The 19,467-nt window shown below is 43.4% G+C and overlaps 1 protein-coding gene across 3 annotated transcripts; it reads left to right on the top strand.

The window, feature by feature from the left end:
* Nucleotides 1-19,357, top strand: LOC139532424 (A-kinase anchor protein 10, mitochondrial-like). Of its 3 annotated transcripts, none has more exons than XM_071329990.1 (15): nucleotides 1-229; nucleotides 3,999-4,046; nucleotides 5,213-5,398; nucleotides 7,019-7,555; nucleotides 7,929-8,027; nucleotides 8,320-8,404; nucleotides 10,592-10,715; nucleotides 10,931-11,067; nucleotides 12,141-12,285; nucleotides 14,173-14,337; nucleotides 14,583-14,695; nucleotides 15,323-15,402; nucleotides 17,053-17,105; nucleotides 17,206-17,298; nucleotides 17,589-19,357. In XM_071329990.1, exons 1-15 carry the CDS (start codon nucleotides 208-210, stop codon nucleotides 17,592-17,594), a joined length of 1,893 nt encoding a protein of 630 aa, XP_071186091.1. In that variant the 5' UTR covers nucleotides 1-207; the 3' UTR covers nucleotides 17,595-19,357. The 3 variants fall into 3 exon arrangements, with proteins under 3 accessions (XP_071186091.1, XP_071186101.1, XP_071186082.1); XM_071329981.1 differs by having other exon boundaries at nucleotides 2-229; nucleotides 15,320-15,402; XM_071330000.1 differs by lacking the exons at nucleotides 17,053-17,105; nucleotides 17,206-17,298; nucleotides 17,589-19,357 and adding an exon at nucleotides 15,502-17,030 and having other exon boundaries at nucleotides 15,320-15,402.
* The last annotated feature ends 110 nt before the right edge of the window (nucleotides 19,358-19,467 follow it).

Consider the following 19,467-nt stretch of genomic DNA (forward strand, 5'->3'; position numbering starts at 1 on the left):
CTGCAGCATCAGTCCGGAAGTGAGACGTATTGACAATATGGCCACTGATTTCAGAAGGGGGAAATTTTGGATCTAACAGTCCAGTCCTCTCGGTTGCAAATACACCCATTTCAGTTGTCTAGAATCGATGCATGTGAATGAAGGGACTCGGGAATCCACGGGATGTTGTCATTGAGCTGAGGATACATTCAGAGCGTGAAAATCGTCATGTCGTTTTTCAGGAGGAAAGGTAAGGAAGTATGCTAACCTAGCCAGCTAGCGCAAGCCGAAGGGTGTAAAGAAGAGGCTCGCGGGAGAGGTTGAGAAATGCTCGATGGCTAATGACTGAGATGAGAATGCGCTTGACAGGTCTGTGTCAAGTCAAGCCTTCGACAAATATCCGTTGGAGAAAAATGTATTTGCTAAATAATCCATCTATCTCTTTCAAATATGAAGAAATACAACAAGCAGCCAGATGATCTCAAATCTGTGTTACCAAACTAATCCAGTGTTCCTTCTCAATAGCGTTTGCCACTTAAATCGCTAGCTGATGTTAAGACCTAACTAGCATCCATGATCGATCTAAGTTCATTCTTGGACAATGCACATTAGATTGGGTATTAACTAACCACATCGTCGCCTTTCACTTTGTGATGTGTTAGCTAATAATGCCACATACATTTTTCTTTAGTTTGTCTGTCTTCCATGCCAGTCTGCTATGCCCCATGGATAGCCCATTATTGGACCAAAGGCGCCTAACTTTACTCCTTAGTCCAAGGACCTTACATGTTCTGGTTAAAGCAATAGTGTGCAACTGCAGCCCGCAATTCAGGGCATTCCTGCATGTGGGCATTCCATTTGCACGAAGGCTGCCCCTCGAACATCCTATTGGTTCCTGAATGAACCCCTCCTCCCTCCCTCCTTTTTGTCCTAGACTTGGCACTATGGTACCGCTTGCCATGCTGTAGTAGAGAGAACAGTCTATGACTGGGGTGGCTGGGGTCTTTGACAATTTTTAGATCCTTCCTCTGACACCGCCTGGTGTAGAGGTCCTGGATGGCAGGCAGCTTAGCCCCAGTGATGTACTGGGCCGTACGCACTACCCTCTGTAGTGCCAATAGAAGAAAAACGAGGGGGTGCCTGCAGATGTAGGAATGCCCACATGCAGGAACGCCTGGTTTTAAATGGCAAATTGGCTCTGGAAGCCAAAACAGCCAAATACTCCACCTAAACGTGAATCGATTCTCAATTGCAGTATGGTTCTAGAAGGATAAATCAATTCTCAATTGCAGTATGGTTCTAAAAAGAAATCAATCTTTAAAAATAAATAAATAATTTCACATTTATTTAACCAGGTAGGCTAGTTGAGAACAAGTTCTCATTTACAACTGCGACCTGGCCAAGATAAAGCGAACCAGTGCGACACAAACAACAACACAGTTGCACATGGAATAAACAAACATACAGTCAATGTACTTCCACATCACATCAAAATAATTTCACAAATACAAAATACACACTTACTGTTTTAACCGGATTTAACACAGTGCAGCCGACAATATTTTTCAGTGACATCACTTTGTGGTGTCAGTCTTCCGTTCACACAGGTGTTCGGAGACGCAGATACCTAATGAGCACTGGTAGTTCACCTGTATTTTACTTTTTGTCCCCAGTTTTCGATCTTGTCTCATCGCTGCAACGGGCGTGGAAGAGTCAATTTAATGACTGGCGAACGGGATCAGCCTGCAGTCACCTGGCCCGCCACATGGAGTCGCTAGAGTGCGATGAGCCAAGTAATGAACCCGGGTCTGTAGTAATGAACCCGGGTCTGTAGTAACGCCTCTAGCACTGCGATGCAGTGCCTTAGACCGCTGTGCCACTCGGGAGGCCATCCACTCTGTCTTTTGTCTGTGTTCTGTAAACAAGTGCTGTAACATGGAAATATGTCCATGTGGGAACCCTAACCCTATAAAGGTGTGTATCAATTTAAAAGGATTTCTCACCAACATGAAAGATGAGGTCCTTGTGCTTCCAAAACTGTACAGCAAGCAATGTGTGTTAATGTTCAGACCGAGCGCCGCGGCTCTTAACACAACTCCCCCCTACAGAAGACGCCTTCGTCCAATGACTCTTGAATCATGATCAAATCATGATCGCCAGCAGCATACCACCCTGCATACCACTGCTGGCTTGCTTCTGAAGCTAAGCAGGGTTGGTCCTGGTCAGTCCCTGGATGGGAGACCAGGTGCTGCTGGAAGAGGTGTTGGAGGGCCAGTAGGAGGCACTCTTTCCTCTGGTCTAAACAAAGATCCCAATGCCCCAGGGCAGTGATTGGGGACACTGCTCTGTGTAGGGTGCCGTCTTTCGGATGGGACGTTAAACGGGTGTCCTGACTCTCTGAGGTCATTAAAGATCCCATGGCACTTATCGTAAGAGTAGGGGTGTTAACCCCGGTGTCCTGGCTAAATTCCCAATCTGGCCCTCAACCATCACGGTCACCTAATAATCCCCAGTTTACAATTGGCTCATTCATCCCTCTCCTCTCCCCTGTAACTATTCCCCAGGTCGTTGCTGCAAATGAGAACGTGTTCTCAGTCAACTTACCTGGTAAAATAACGGTAAAATAAAAAATAAAATAAATAAAAGGGCTATGCCATGCAAAGCAGGACCCGAACTCATGACCTAATGATGCACCTTACCTCAACTTACCTTTCAAGGTGCTTGATAGATGTACTATGCAGAAATTGCTCCTCCATTTCCTGGTTGCTAAAATTCAAATAGTTCGCCTAATTTCAGTTTGTGACAAAACAAGCAAATATAGGGTAGAGAATCATTGTACCATCTAAACCTAGAAACCAACTAAACTCATGGAAATAGCACACACAGACCGCTTCTTAGACTTGCTACTGCTTCTTAGACTTGCTTTCTATGAGTGACAGATCTAGAATTTACATTTCAATGTGAATTTGGTCGGATCGCCCAAAAAGTTACATATTGCAGCTTTAAAGGATTGACTTAAGCTAATTGTGTTAAATGTCTCTAGGCTACTCAGTATTTACCTTGGGATTGTGGTCCAAAGAGATTCAAGCAAATATTATTGCATGAAAATTACTAGGCCAAACTATAAACCTTGATTCCTGGGCTAGTAACACACACACACACACACACTTGTCTTGATAGCTACTGTAAAGTATTAGGCCTACAGTGCTGCAAACCATGGATAATATTAATTTATGATGATAACAATCATATTTAGACACCGATTTATATACCAAATGAAATTATAAATGCTCACCATATGATGCCTCTAATGAAAAATAGGTTTCCATCCTTTCCCCTGAGGCCTGCCCTACACAGACCAGCGCCTATCTGCTGACCCACTCCACTGACAACTGAAAGAGCCTCAGAAAGACTCCTTGTGTCATGCGCAGAAGGTTCAGTTTCACCACACTATTGTAACCAGGTGATTTCTGTTACTTTATGTAACAGGAGGACTGAAATGTGTAGAAAAACAGGACATTGTTTCCAGACTGTTCACTATGGTGATGAGAGTATTTTGCAGTAACAACATGACAACGAAGTGGGGAAAATGCCTCTGCTGTGACACTCGAGCTGATAGACCAAGGCCACTGCAGTCAATAAACACGCCTTGTAAAATGGCAGCCATGCTTCAATGTGAAGAATAACTGTTTTATTCCTTTTAGGAGCCACACACAAGTAGCTTGTTTCTCTCTCCGTATGTTATCTGTGTATGACAGTGTGGATCTGTGCATGAGTGTTTGCTGAACAGACATGGTTATCACTGTCACAGGCATATCTGTTTCCCGACCAGGCCTAGACCGTCATGTAACTGGATAGTTTAGTGAGTGCTTTTTCAGTGACACTGCATCATCCCTATTGCTTTACCCTACAATGACTCCATGCCCAATATTCCAGTCACTGATCTCCCCCTGTATTGTGAATCAAATGTTAGCACTGTAATTAGAGCAGTCTCTATGTAATTCTTTTTTGACCCACAGCAAAAGGAAAGGAACCTGAGCAACCAGTTGATGCTAAAGTCAATAGAGGTGGGTACCACTACTAACTCTCTGAAATGATGAATTGCAGTGATGTGCTGCTGCCACCTGATGTTTCATTTTTGAGAAGCCCTGAAAATAGAGGAAGGCCCTTGTTGGATGTTCTTTGAAAGCAGTGCCTCTTTTAGTTGCAGTGCTCTGTTCACTCACACCTTTTTGAGGGTACCGGTATTTCCCTCTGAGCTTTCTCTTTTTAATCATTCTTCCTAATTATATTTGTATTTATTTCGGTAAATATTCTGAGAGAATTGATTGATGTAGGTAATAAGACACATCACTGAGTATAGAAAACATTAAGAACACCTGCTCTTTCCATGATATAGACTGATAAGGTGAATCCAGGTGAAAGCTAGGATCCCTTATTGATGTTACCTCAATCAGTGTAGACGAAGGGGAGGAGACAGGTAAAGAAGGATTTTTAAGCCATGAAACAATTGAGACATGGATTGTGCCATTCAGAGGGTGAATGGGCGAGACACAAAATTCAAGTCCCTTTGAATAGGGTATGGTAGTAGGTGCCAGGTGCACCGGTTTAAGTCACGAACTGCAACGCTGCTGGATTTTTCACGCTCAACAGTTTCCTGTGTGTATCAAGAATGGTCTACCCCCCAAAGGACATCCAGCCAACTTGACCCAACTGTGGGAAGCATTGCTGTCAACATAGGCCTGCATCCCTGTGGAACGCTTTCGACACCTTGTTGAGTCCATGCCCTGACGAATTGAGGCTGTTCTGAGGGCAAAGGGGTGGGTGCAACTCAATATTAGGAAGGTGTTACTAATGTTTGGTGAACTCGGTGTATATCAGGCAGTATTTGTATCCGAAGTTGAGACTTGAGTTTAAGAGTTGATAGAGAGATAGCCGTGAAGTATTTTCCCTTTTCAGACAGGCTCACAGTGACCTTTTTAATAAGTTAAAACTCAATAAGTCTCCCGCACCCCAGTGTTTCAAAAAAGGTCACAGCACCCTCTGAGCTCTAACTGGAGACATTCATGTACTGAATTGCTACAGACTTAAGTTAAATAAGTCGTTTTTCAGGACCATAACAGGTTGTGGGTTTCTGTCATCTAGAAAGTTAAGCCTACATTGACTGTATTGATCAAAGGAATTAAGATACCTATTTTTTTTTCAACCATCCTCCTTTCCTCCTCCCCTGTAGCCCCAACGAGCCCCCAGTCCCCCTCCCTGAGTCTCCGGAACCACCATGCCATCCTGGAGGCGGCGGGGCCCAGCCATGTGGCTATCAACGCCATCTCTGCCAATATGGACTCCTTCGCCCGCGGACGCACAGCAATCCTCAAGAAACAGCCCATCCACATGGAGGCTGCACACTTTGGGGATCTGGGTATGTACCTCCAGTCCTCCATTGATTTGTCTTAGTCTTCATGGCATGTATTAACAAGTGTTTCAGAGTAGCAGTTCTGATCTAGGATTAGGTCATTATGATTGAAAAGGCTAAACTGATCCTAGATTGGTGATTTGAATGGATGAGCTCTTTCGCTTTAAATTCTGTCCTTTTGACTCGATTTTGTGTGACCATATATGAGTGAGTTGATACAAAATGATAATGGTGCTGGTGTGTTTAACTGCCAACAGGCCAGGCTAATCCTGCGACGCGCTCTCTCCAGCTTCATGCATGGGTTAGCCTTTTGGCCAACCAGCACGCTACCAGCAACGCTTTTTAGTATGATGCATCAGTATGGCTCAGAGGTTTTCCTGAGTGAACACATGGCCTGGTAAAACTTCTGGTCCTACTTATAATGTATGTGTCGTACTGAGAAGCTTGCTGTGCCCTAAGTACGATACATAAGAACTCCCTAAATCGTCTTCCCTCTGAAGATGTAGGCTATTTAAATCAAGCAGTTCATTAGTGGGTGGATATCAGGAGCTTGTTTTATAGTGCTACAGCAGCCAGCTACACCAGTATTGTTTATGACATGGTGAGAAACAACACCTGCTGGGACAGGTCCTTTAGTTACCGGTTAGTCAGAGGGAGGGGGTGGTTGAACCAGTGGTGCATCTTTGAGGCCTGGCCTGGGAATGCAGTAGAGTAGGGTGACTATACTACAGTGCATTCTGAAAGTATTTAGTATAAGGCTGTAACGTAACAAAATGCTGAAAAAGTCAAGGTGTCTGAATACTTTCCGAATTCAGTGTATACTGCACTGACTGGACCCCAGACAGGACTAAGCGGGCGTGAGCTCCTGTACAGGAGAGAGGGAGCCATGGAGCGAGAGAGGGAGCCATGGAGCGAGAGAGGGAGCCATGGAGCGAGAGAGGGAGCCATGGAGCGAGAGAGGGAGACACGGAGCGAGAGAGGGAGACACGGAGCGAGAGAGGGAGACACGGAGCGAGAGAGGGAGACACGGAGCGAGAGAGGGAGACACGGAGCGAGAGAGGGAGACACGGAGCGAGAGAGGGAGACACGGAGCGAGAGAGGGAGACACGGAGCGAGAGAGGGGGGGGGGGGCACGGCGAGAGGGGGGGGGGCACGGCACGAGAGAGAGGGGGGCGAGAGAGAGGGGCACGGGCGCGAGCGAGAGAGGGGGGCACGGGCGCGAGCGAGTGAGAGCTAAGCTTCCGGCTCAGTCACCCGTGGCTGCCTGCCAACTCTGGAGCTGATACCAGGAACACACAACACTTATCACAAAACACCTCAGTCAGCTCGCTGTTTAGTGCTCCAACTTTAGTCCATTATGTAATTGGAGGCCCCCAGCCAGGCTTCAGCCAGTCATTCATATGGCCTCTCTGGTCATGTGACCCAGGAACTTTTATAAGTATTCTCTTTTGTTATTGATTGTGTATGGTTTTATTCAGAATGGTGTGGTTGTTTAGGCCGGGTTACTGTTAAAGACTTTGTGAGAACTGCTGATGTAAAAAGGTCTTTATAATGACATTTGATTGATTGGTTGATTGTCTTTCAGGGGGGTCCAGTGTTATTATACTGTATGGTTGTGTGTTTCAGGGCGCTCTAGTGTGAACTACCTGGCCTCTGAGACTCGTTCGCGCCTGTCTAAGACGGTGGATCAGATTCTGCGGGACAATGTGGCCATGCCCTACTACATCCAGTTCCAGGAGGCCCGTGGGGCTGACCACCTGGTCTGCTTCTGGCTGGAGGCAGAGAGCTTTCGCTCCACCAGCTGGTCTCGGGTCCGGGCCCACAGCCTCAACTCAGTCAAACACAGCTCCCTGGCCGAGCCCGCCTCCACCCCCGTCTCCCCCGACCCCTCATCCAACTCAGACATGGACCTACCCTCCATCCCCAGGCCTTCCTCCTCACGCCCCCTTACCCCCAGCCCCCAGGACGCTAACAGTAACAGCAGTGAAGGCCCCATGGCGCAGCTCGTCCACAGGGACTCCTTCAGCTCTGTGGTGGACCAGAGGCCTGGCACTCCCAGCAGGGCAGACACCCCCACCAGACAGCCCTCCCACAGGACAGGGACGTCATTCAAGCTGCAGTCCACCAACGCCCTCAAGGAGCTCTCAGACAAGCTCATGAAGAGTACGTTTGACTGGTCGTAATTGTAAAGAATCTGTTCATAATTTACTTGCATAGATAAATGTTAAGTAAGTAGCCTGGAGTCTCTTCGAGCCGACTGGTGATGCATGTTTCAGAGACTCTATGGCTGTACTCAAAATCCTTTTGTGTGTTGGGCTTATCTTTTATCATTTATTTATAGGCCTGTATAACTCACTGACTAGAGAAGGCTTGTATTTTCACTATATTTGTTCTTATCTCCACCGTGTGAAACAACTGGCTGTCAGAATAATGATGTTAATTTGTTTTAATTGCACATTGGAGGTAACAATATCTGAGTTGAACACAGTTTATGACTCGTGGCTGGCTGTTAAACATCTTCTCCTGTGTGTTGTAGGTATAGAGAGAGATGCAGTGAACATCTTCACCAAGTACATCTCTCCAGACGCTGCTAGGCCCATCCCCATCACAGAACAGCTCAGAAACGACATAGTTGGTAAGAAATGAGTCCTGATTGCCACCAATTTGCCGTTAGTATGGGACTTTGACTCTAAGACACTGCAGTCACGGTATGAGTACTAACAGTCACTGTGAGTATTGTATCAGAACTTTGTGAGTACTGTATGCATTCCTAAGAATGTTAGACCTAGTAAGAATGTTGCAACCAACGTTAAAGATCAAATCCGCTGTAATCATTTAGCTAGGTTTTGGGATAACTATTTTGTGGATGATTGATAATCGGTTGTGTGATGGTGACCGTTTTTTGTCCTTTTTTCCATTTTTGACAGCTAAAATCTGTGGGGAGGATGGACTGGTGGACCCAAACTGTTTCGTCATTGCACAGTCTGTCGTCTTCGCCATCATGGAACAACAGTATGTTTTTTTTTGTTTTTCCAATCTTCCTGTTCTCGTATCCATTGAAAGATTTATTTATTCAATTAGTTAATGTAAAGTGCCAGTGTTTTTCTTTAAAGGTCTCATGATTTTTCTCCTAGGATGAAAGTTTTACCGCAGTTCTGTTATACACTAATCCACTCCTATATCATAAATGTAAATGTGACCATATACAGTTGAAGTTGGAAGTTTACATACATTTAGGTTTTCCCTGTCTTAGGTCAGTTAGGATCACCACTTTATTTTAAGAATGTGAAATGTCAGAATAATAGTAGAGAGAATTATTTATTTCAGCTTTTATTTCTTTCATCACATTCCCAGTGGGTCAGAAGGTTACATACAGTGGGGCAAAAAAGTATTTAGTCAGCCACCAATTGTGCAAGTTCTCCCACTTAAAAAGATGAGAGAGGCCTGTAATTTTCATCATAGGTACACTTCAACTATGACAGACAAAATTAGGGAAAAAATCCAGAAAATCACATTGTAGGATTTTTTATGAATTTATTTGCAAATGATGGTGGAAAATAAGTATTTGGTCAATAACAAAAGTTAATCTCAATACTTTGTTATATACCCTTTGTTGGCAATGACAGAGGTCAAACGTTTTCTGTAAGTCTTCACAAGGTTTTCACACACTGTTGCTGGTATTTTGGCCCATTCCTCCATGCAGATCTCCTCTAGAGCAGTGATGTTTTGGGGCTGTTGCTGGGCAACACGGACTTTCAACTCCCTCCAAAGATTTTCTATGGGGTTGAGATCTGGAGACTGGCTGGGCCACTCCAGGACCTTGAAATGCTTCTTACGAAGCCACTCCTTCGTTGCCCGGGCGGTGTGTTTGGGATCATTGTCATGCTGAAAGACCCAGCCACGTTTCATCTTCAATGCCCTTGCTGATGGAAGGAGGTTTTCACTCAAAATCTCACGATACATGGCCCCATTCATTCTTTCCTTTACACAGATCAGTCGTCCTGGTCCCTTTGCAGAAAAAAACCCCCAAAGCATGATGTTTCCACCCCCATGCTTCACAGTAGGTATGGTGTTCTTTGGATGCAACTCAGCATTCTTTGTCCTCCAAACACGACGAGTTGAGTTTTTACCAAAAAGTTCTATTTTGGTTTCATCTGACCATATGACATTCTCCCAATCATCTTCTGGATCATCCAAATGCTCTCTAGCAAACTTCAGACGGGCCTGGACATGTACTGGCTTAAGCAGGGGGACACGTCTGGCACTGCAGGATTTGAGTCCCTGGCGGCGTAGTGTGTTACTGATGGTAGGCTTTGTTACTTTGGTCCCAGCTCTCTGCAGGTCATTCACTAGGTCCCCCCGTGTGGTTCTGGGATTTTTGCTCACTGTTCTTGTGATCATTTTGACCCCACGGGGTGAGATCTTGCGTGGAGCCCCAGATCGAGGGAGATTATCAGTATGTCTTCCATTTCCTAATAATTGCTCCCACAGTTGATTTCTTCAAACCAAGCTGCTTACCTATTGCAGATTCATGCTTCCCAGCCTGGTGCAGGTCTACAATTTTGTTTCTGGTGTCCTTTGCCCAGCTCTTTGGTCTTGGCCATAGTGGAGTTTGGAGTGTGACTGTTTGAGGTTGTGGACAGGTGTCTTTTATACTGATAACAAGTTCAAACAGGTGCCATTAATACAGGTAACGAGTGGAGGAGCCTCTTAAAGAAGAAGTTACAGGTCTGTGAGAGCCAGAAATCTTGCTTGTTTGTAGGTGACCAAATACTTATTTTCCACCATCATTTGCAAATAAATTCATAAAAAATCCTACAATGTGATTTTCTGGATTTTTTTCCCTCATTTTGTCTGTCATAGTTGAAGTGTACCTATGATGAAAATTACAGGCCTCATCTTTTTAAGTGGGAGAACTTGCACAATTGGTGGCTGACTAAATACTTTTTTGCCCCACTGTATGTAACCTTCTGACCCACTGGGAATGTGATGAAAGAAATAAAAGCTGAAATAAATCATTCTCTCTACTATTATTCTGACATTTCACATTCTTAAAATAAAGTGGTGATCCTAACTGACGTAAAACAGGGAATTTTTACTAGGATTAAATGTCAGGAATTGTGAAAAACTGAGTTTAAATGTATTTGGCTGAGGTGTATGTAAACATCTGACTTTAACTGTATAATCTATATTTCCCAGGCACTTTAGTGAATTCTTGCGCAGCCATCATTTCTGTAAGTACCAGATCGAAGTGTTGACAAGTGGCTCTGTGTTCCTGGCAGACATCTTATTCTGTGAGTCGGCCCTCTTCTACTTCTCTGAGGTAAGAGCAACACAACTGATGTTACTGTTGTTCGCTATTAAATATACACAGCCACAGTTTATCAAGTTCATTCATAGGTGTTTTACTCATTAGTGGTACTGGTGTTCTTTGTTTCTCTTCTGTTATTCTCTGTTCTGTTCTACATTAGTGTCATATGGTAGGTGTTAATAGAAGTGTCGTTGGTAATAAAGCTAGTATGTTGTGTGTCTCCCCAGTACATGGAAAAGGAGGACGCTGTGAATGTCCTGCAGTTCTGGCTGGCAGCAGATAACTTCCAGGACCAGCTGTCTGCTAAGGCTGGCCAGTACGACGGCCTGGAGGCCCAGAACGACGCCATGATCCTTTACGACAAGTAACAGCTCACACACGTCTCACCGAATAGGGATCTAGCGTTTGTCTGCCGATCGTTCAGCGCGCTGTGTTTGGGAGACCACCCGCTGTAGACATCTGACTGACGACATTTTCACACTATTCTACCAGTAAACGCTATTGGTATAGACATCTATTTACACTATATTTGCCTTCACTACCTTTTCCTTCACACTACCTTTTCCTTCACACTACCTAGGCCTTCACACTATCTTAGAAAAGGAACAGTTTGGAGATTATATGGCAATTATTTGACCAAAGGTGAGAACACAACAGTTCACCTGACACGACTGAATCCAAACATTACAACATTACACTGTTGTACTGTTTTACATTTTATTGTACTTTTTGTCACATTTGTTTGATAATGAGATCTGAAAATACTCTGGAAACATTCAGTAACATAACAATATTCTAGGAAAATGTGGGGTAGGTGCAACATAAGACAAACAAATTACAAGGGTTTGAGCGAGAGGACTAACTGGTGTCTCCAAGCACAGTTCCTAAATAATTTCAATGCAGTTTTATGACTCAAAGAAGGGTCTTCGACTATAAGGTGATTTTAAAAATATATATTTTTAGCTCTCCTAGCTGTGCCGTTGAGGAGCTAGAGCAACTTGTAACTGTTTTGTTTGGAACACAACCCTGCATCCACGCCATCACACAATTACTGTTGTTTACGCAATCCAAAAATGGTCCATTTATAAATTGTAATCTGGGTCAGGTGGGCATCATTTGAAAGCCTGTTCTATTGCTAGCATGACTAGCTAAGTTATAAAATAACGAACTTCATGTCACGCGAGGGGCTCAAGTTCAGAATGGCTGTCAGTCAAAACCCATACAGTGCTTTGAAGCACAGAGCCTAAGTTCTGACGTATTGTACAGCAAAACTTTGTCAGCCACTGCGTTCCAATTTAAGCGTTTATTGCTGCCCAAGTCTTACATTTTCAGCTGTATATTGGTATGAGTGTAAAGGACTACCACCTCCACATTACTCAGCCTGGCTTGTTTATTTGAGCACCAGTTTAATAATGATCTCATCTGTTTCCTCCCCAGGTATTTCTCACTCCAAGCCACCAACCCGCTGGGTTTCGATGACTCTGTGCGGATGGAGATAGAGTCTAATATCTGCAGGGAGGGAGGGCCTCTACCTGACTGCTTCACCACTCCTCTCAGACAGGCCTGGACCACCATGGAAAAGGTGAGGGGTCGTAGGTCATCCATTTACCTGGGCCAAATACATATGTCAACATATAGGAAACACCGGGGTCACTGCAAACTCACCAGGACTTCAGCTAGAAAAACAAAAATTACATGTCAAATGTATTTACATTTGGGAACTCCTTTAGATTGAAACCATGAGGCTTAGATGACCAATGACAGGCCTTTGGGGTTATTGAAGGTAGTTGTACCAGATCCATAGATATAGCGCATTCGTAAAGTATTCAGACCCCTTCCCTTTTTCCACATTTTGTTACGTTACAGCCTTATTCTAAAATGGATAAAATTATATTTTTTTCCTCATCAATCTACACACAATGCCCCATTTATTTTAAAAAACAAAAAAACTGATACCTTGTTTACATAAGTATTCAGACCCTTTGCTATGAGACTCGAAATTTAGCTCCGGTGTATCCTGTTTCCATTGATCATCCTTAAGATGTTTCTACTACTTGATTGGAGTCCAGCTGTGGTAAATTCAATTGATTGGACATGATTTGTTTAAGGCACACACCTGTCTATATAAGGTCCCACAGTTGACAGTGCATGTCAGAGCAAAAACCAAGCCATGAGTACGAAGGAATTGTCCGTAGATTGTGTCGAGGCACAGATCTGGGGAAGGGAACCAAAAATGTCGGCAGCATTTAAGGTCCCCAAGAACACAGTGGCCTCCATCATTTTTTATATTGAAGTAGTTTAGAACCACCAACACGCTTCCTAGAGCTGGCCTTCTGGCCAAACTGAGCAATCGTGGAAGAATGGCCTTGGTCAGGGAGGTGAACAAGAGCCCGATGGTCAGAGCTCTAGAGTTCCTCTAGAAGGACAATCTAGAAGGAGAACCTTCTAGAAGGACAATCATCTCTGCAGCACTCCACCAATTAGGCCTTTATGGTAGAGTGGCCAGATGGAAGCCACTTCTCAGTAAAAGGCACATGACAGCCATGAGAAACAAGAAGATTATCTGGTCTGATGAACCAAGATTGAACTCTTTAGCCTGAATGACAAGCGTCACGTCTGGAAGAAATCTGGAACCATCCCTACGGTGAATCATAGTGGTGTCAACATCGTGCTGTGGGGATGTTTTACAGTGGCAGGGACTGGGAGACTAGCCAGGATCGAGTGAAAGATGAACAGAGCAAAGTACAAAGAGATCCTTGATGAAAACCTGTTCCATAGCGCCCAGGCCCTCAGACTGGGGTGAAGGTTCACCTTTCAACAGGACAACGACCCTAAGCCCACAGCCAAGACAACGCAGGAGTGGCTTCGGTACAAGTCTCTGAATGTCCTTGAGTGGCCCAGCTAGAGCCCGGACTTGAGTTCGATCGAACATCTCTGGAGAGACCTGAAAATAGCTGTGCAGCGACGCTCCCCATCCAACCTGACAGAGCTTGAGAGGATCTGCAGGGAAGAATGGGAGAAACTCCTCAAATACAGGTGTGCCAAGCTTATAACGTCATACCCAAGAAGACTCGAGGCTGTAATAGCTGACAAAGGTGTTTTAACAAAGTGCTGAGTAAAGGTTCTGAATACTTATGTAAATGTAATATTTCAGTTTAATTTTTTTATATACATTCGCAAACATTTCTAAACCTTATTTTGCTTTGTCATTATGGGGTATTGTGTTGAAGATTGAGGGGGGGAAAATACAATTTCATAAATTTTTGAATAAGGCTGTAACGTAACAAAATGTGGAAAAAGGGGCCTGAATACTAAACGAATGCACTGTATGTCTCAGTGGTATGACTTTGTTGCCAAGGCTAGGGATGATGTTGAAATACTTCCTCAGGCTCTGCAGAAAACTGAAGACCTTTGTGACTGAAAGGCATTTTGAAGTTTAGCTTTGTTAATGTCATTTTTCTTCTCGCAGGTCTACATGCCAGGCTTCCTGTCGAGTAACCTTTACTACAAGTATCTGAGTGACCTTATCAACTCTGTCCGAGCGGATGAGTTTGTCTTGGCTAGCACTCCCGGTCAAGGCGTGGCCTCTGACCTTGACCGCAGCACCAACGCCACTGAGGGGTCTCAAGCCCAGGTAGATAACACCACACCTGACCTGCTCACCACCTGTACTTTCACTTTAGCTCTACTGGCATTTTCCTCTTTTCATCAGAAGTTTGTCTAAGTGCACTCAACTCAATTATGTTCAACAGCAGTAGCACTCATACCTTTTGTTCAATAGTCAGTGGGTATTAATGTGTTTACTTAACATAAATAGATTGATTCTCCCTCTAGTTCTGCTCTAAATGTGCAAATCATTATATATTCTTTTGTTTACAGCAAGGTGCCAAAAAGGTGGCAGCAATAAAAATCTTGAAAAACTTTGACGAAGCAATAACAGTGGACATAGCCAGCCTGGACCCAGAGTCCCTGTACCAGCGCCCCTATGCTGGGTGAGTCTCTGCATAGCCTACTCAGGCCTCCTTAGTTATTTATTCTCACCACTCTCCAAGTACAGTCACCTCAAATGGCTCTGTAAACGACATTACTATTTCAAATATTTGATTTGGGTTTTCATGTTTCTCTACTGGACAAAATGAGTGAAAATTGTTTTTATAATCGTGCAAAATTTCCTCCATAGCTACCCTTCAACTGCCCTGATTTTACTACTGTAATTTTCCCAAGAGAGTTATTTGATGCTAGCTAAGTAGGCCAGTGTGTAATGACCATTGAAGTGACTAAACCGCACCAAATACATATTTTCAAAGACTGCCATGCAGTCCTCGGTGACATGGCAGATTTGTAGGTCATCCCCATTACATTACAATCAGCTCTGATAGCAGTCTAATGGCCCAACACAGGCTGATATAGGATATTTGTGCGGCCTTGGGCCTTGTCCTAGTTGCAGTAAGAGATTAGCTTGGTCTCAGATCTGTTTGTGCTGGGACCAAATGACTATGACTATTAGGAGTTGGCCATACAACACAAACTGATATGGGACCAGGCTAGTAACAGTGCTGTCTCCATTAACATCCTATATGTATGACTTCATTGGCTATGTTCCCCTCACTGTTCAGAAGAATGACGTTTGGGAAAGTCAACGAGCTGGGCCAGTTTATCAGGGAGGCCGAACCAGAACCGGATGTGAAGAAATCCAAAGGTAACAGGCAAACACTAATGTAGCAATTATTTATAGGCTATAGAGTTCCTTCAGAAAGTATTCATACCCCTTGACTCATTCCACATTTTGTTGTTACAGCCTGAATTCAAAATTGACAAAATGATTACCCTACCGTGAAGCATGGTGGTGGCAGCATCATGCTATGGGTATGCTTTTCAGTGGCAGGGACTCGGAGACTGCTAAGAATAGAGGGAACAATGGATGGAGCCAAATACAGGCAAATCCTTGATGAGATCCTGCTTCAGAGTGCAAAAGTCCTTAGACTGAGGCAAATATTTATGATCCAACAGAACAAGGACACCAAGCATACAACCAAAGCAACCCTGCAATGGCTTCAGAACAAGAATGTGAAAGACCTTGAGTGGCCCAGCCAAAGCCCAGACTTGAATCCCATTGAAAATCTGTTGCTGTTCACTGCTGCTCCCCACCTAACTTAACAGAGCTTGAGAATTATCTGCAAGGAAGAATTGGAGAAAATACCCAAATCCAGATGTGTAAAGCTGATAGACATGCCCAAGACGACTCAAAGCTGTAATCACCACCAAAGGTGCTTATACAAAGTATTGACTCAGAGGTGTGAATACTTGTGTAAATGAGATATTTCTGTATTTTTTTAATTCTAAAAATGTATCCACTTTGTCATATGGGGTATTCTGTTTAGATGGGTGAGAAAAATAATCAATTTCTAATTCAGGCTGTAACACAACAAAATGTGGAATGAGTCAAGGGGTATGAATACTTTCTGAAGGCACACATCTGTCAGCGACAGGTGTGGCTGAAATAGTAGAATCCAATAATTTGAAGGGGTGTCACGGAAACTGTTCTTGACACAAACTGGTGCGTCTGGCAGCTACTACCATTCAAAGGCAGAAATATTTTGTCCATATTTTGTCCCATTCACCCTCTGAATGGCACACATACACAATCCATGTCTCAATTGTCTCAGGGCTTAACAATCCTTCTTTAACCTGTCTCCCCTTCATCTACACTGATTTGAAGTGGATTTAACAAGTGACCTCAATAAGGGATCAACGCTTTCACCTGCGTTCACCTGGTCAGTCTGTCATGGAAAGAGCCGGTGTCCTTAATGTTTCGTGTGTATATATATATATATATGCCTGTCTCGCTCACTCGTAGCTCTTTCTCTCTACTGTTCATTGTTGCTTGTATGATTTTGGTGCCATGTCACTTTGGCATCCATGGTGTGGGTATTGCCTCCTTCTTTTCCTAACCCCAATCAGAGAGTGGGTTGAAATTTGCGAGGCACCCCCAAATAAAACCCAAGGTGCTTTTAGATCTTATAAAAGACTATACAGTAAAACATGAATCTGTTATTTAGGATTTCTTAGAAGAGAACTTTGTCTGAAAAAAGAGGAAATAGATATAAGCCCTGGACTAAACTTGTACTGTATATGTAAAAGACATTTTCTTACTAGATTTCATGGCTCAAATCACAAACTTGCTTTTCCAGCCCTCGGTTTCCTCCAAATGCATACATCACATACTAAGATAATTCTGTTCTGTGATATATTTTTCATGTACCTCGTATGTCCAGTAGCTTACAGAGGAGCAATAGATAAGAGGCTCGTCCTCGTTACTATTGCCCTATTTTTCCCTCTCTCCTCACAGGTTCCATGCTCTCTCTAGCCATGAAGAAACTTGTTCAAGGCAACTCTGATGAGGTATGTAAAACAACAAAACAAGCTCCTCTTGTGTTGAATCTGTTTGAACTAACAAACACTAGGTTTGATGAACACTTTGAATCGTAACGTGTGTGTTTAGGCCCAGGAGGAGATGGCCTGGAAGATCGCTAAGATGATCGTCAATGACGTCGTACACCAGGCGCACCACGATAGTCCTGGCGAATCCACCAAGGTAAGTCAGTCTGCCTCAATCTACAACATGGTGGACTCTTGATAAGTACACTGCACATTGGATAAGTACAAACTCTTGAGTGCATTGAAGACAATTCGCCAAGCCCAATTTCTATAAATGCCTTGTAATTGTTACGGATATCTGTATGCTCTGGTTTCCTATTTATGACAGTCCAAAGCCATTGCATTTATCTGCCACTGTAGTCAACTATATAAAATAACTCCTCACCCGTGACACGTTTACTGTTGTATGATGATTGACAATGAAACATGGACAATCTCTCTCCCCAGTTATGAGCCTCCCGTGGAGAACCAAAGCATTGTCACTCCCCTCGTCCCTCACCCTATAGAGCCAGACTGACAGACAGACACGTCCCCTAGTCCAGTGATGAACTGTACACTGGAATTACCTTAAGATGAAACGCATCAATAGAGATCAAAGAACAAATGCATTCCATGATCTCCTGCATTAACTTGTACCGGTGTGTGTGTGTGTGTGTGACTATATGTGCGTGAGCGGGAAAACTTGAAGTATATCATCCATCCATCCTTCCAACTGTTCGTAACACTATGAAGGCATCGCTGAACAAATGAAGAGGAAAAAGAAAAACAAAGCAGTGGCACAAAGAGCATCAGAGTACCAGACTTCCTTCCAGAACAAATTCCCTAGGGAAGGAGAGATGACAAGCTATGACACAAAATATGGCTGACCGGGAGCTGTCAGAAGAAGCAGCACTTCAGAAAGCATCGGCCCTGCCGTGGTTACCTCTGTTACTATGCCATCCAAGAGGGAGCCTGCAGGGACCTGAAGCATCCTTCATAAAGCGATCACTAAGAAGATTAGGTTGTCCACTCCTCTCTTGATTCCTGCACATCGTCTCTCCTTACACCACCACCACCTCTTGCCCTTATGCCCATTCCTTATTTCTTGTTTTTAATGAAATCGCTTTGAAAGGGTTCAGAGTGACACGTACAATTTTAAGATGGAATTCACCAGTAGGTGCTTTGTAAAGTTTTTATTTGTGGCTGATGCATAGCCTGCTAATATTCCTGGGCCCTCCTGGAGTATTGTGGCGGTGGGGTGGGTTACTATGATGATAGGTTGACTTGTTTTGCCCTCCTGGCTGTGCCCTAATGTACTGTAGAGGGTGGGTCAGACATGGTACAGTGAAACTGGAATGGACCATATTGATTTCCTGGTCTAGCTAACCACATGTATCTCTAGCTCTGGCTCCTTGTCCATGTCATTACAGAGCATAGACAAATGCAGAAATACTCCTTGTTGTGGACTGAAGAAGTTCTACAGTTGCAAAGAAAGAGCAACTCCGTGCTACTCAATATAATTTTATACATATTTAGATTTCTCTTTAACCCCAATATATTCATGTTAGTTATTTTTTATGGTGATTGTTGACCTTTTCTTTTTTTATATGTACTGTCAAAAGCAATGTCTAAGCAAATCTCAATTACAAATGTTCAATTGAAAAGTCTACTCTTTGAATATAATGTTAATATTGTTATGATTTGAACATTGAGATGTGTGGAAAAGAAAGACTCTTGGTACTATGTACCACTAATATTGTTTTTCTGACATATGTGTACTTAATCTATAATATATTTAAATTGTGTTGGATTTATATATATATATTAGTTTTTATTTTTATTTGGCAGAGTACTAGAAGGAACAGAAGTGCTACCACTGATGAAAAATGACAGAATTCCTCTTTGCACGAAATGCAAATCTTGTTTTCCACCAAACATGGGGATTGATTTGGCTCCATTTCAGCTTGTTGGCTGATCTTAGTTTGTGGCCAACATGTTCTTAATTGCACTTGGGTATTTAACCTCTAGCATTGCAAGATAATGATGCAACCTGTAATTCAGCAAATTAGTGCTCATCCCAGTGCAGTGTTTCAAGTGTGTGGTTGGCTTTTGAATAAGTTCATAGAGATGCTGCAGTTTTGTGCATCAAAATTGTTTTATCCCCATTTTGTTGTACAGTATGAAATACTTTATTGTAAATATTTTATGGCTATCGTACAATAAAACTTTTCTGCCTATTTGTAGCTAAAGTCGTTTTAAAACAGCAAAATGCGATTTCTCTTGTTGCAATGCCGTTTAACCAGTGGGGGGCAATGTGGACTATTGTAACCTCAATGAGCAAGATACA

This window comes from Salvelinus alpinus, chromosome 1 (genome assembly GCF_045679555.1).
Source record: "Salvelinus alpinus chromosome 1, SLU_Salpinus.1, whole genome shotgun sequence".
In the NCBI taxonomy this organism is placed as follows: Eukaryota; Metazoa; Chordata; class Actinopteri; order Salmoniformes; family Salmonidae; genus Salvelinus; species Salvelinus alpinus.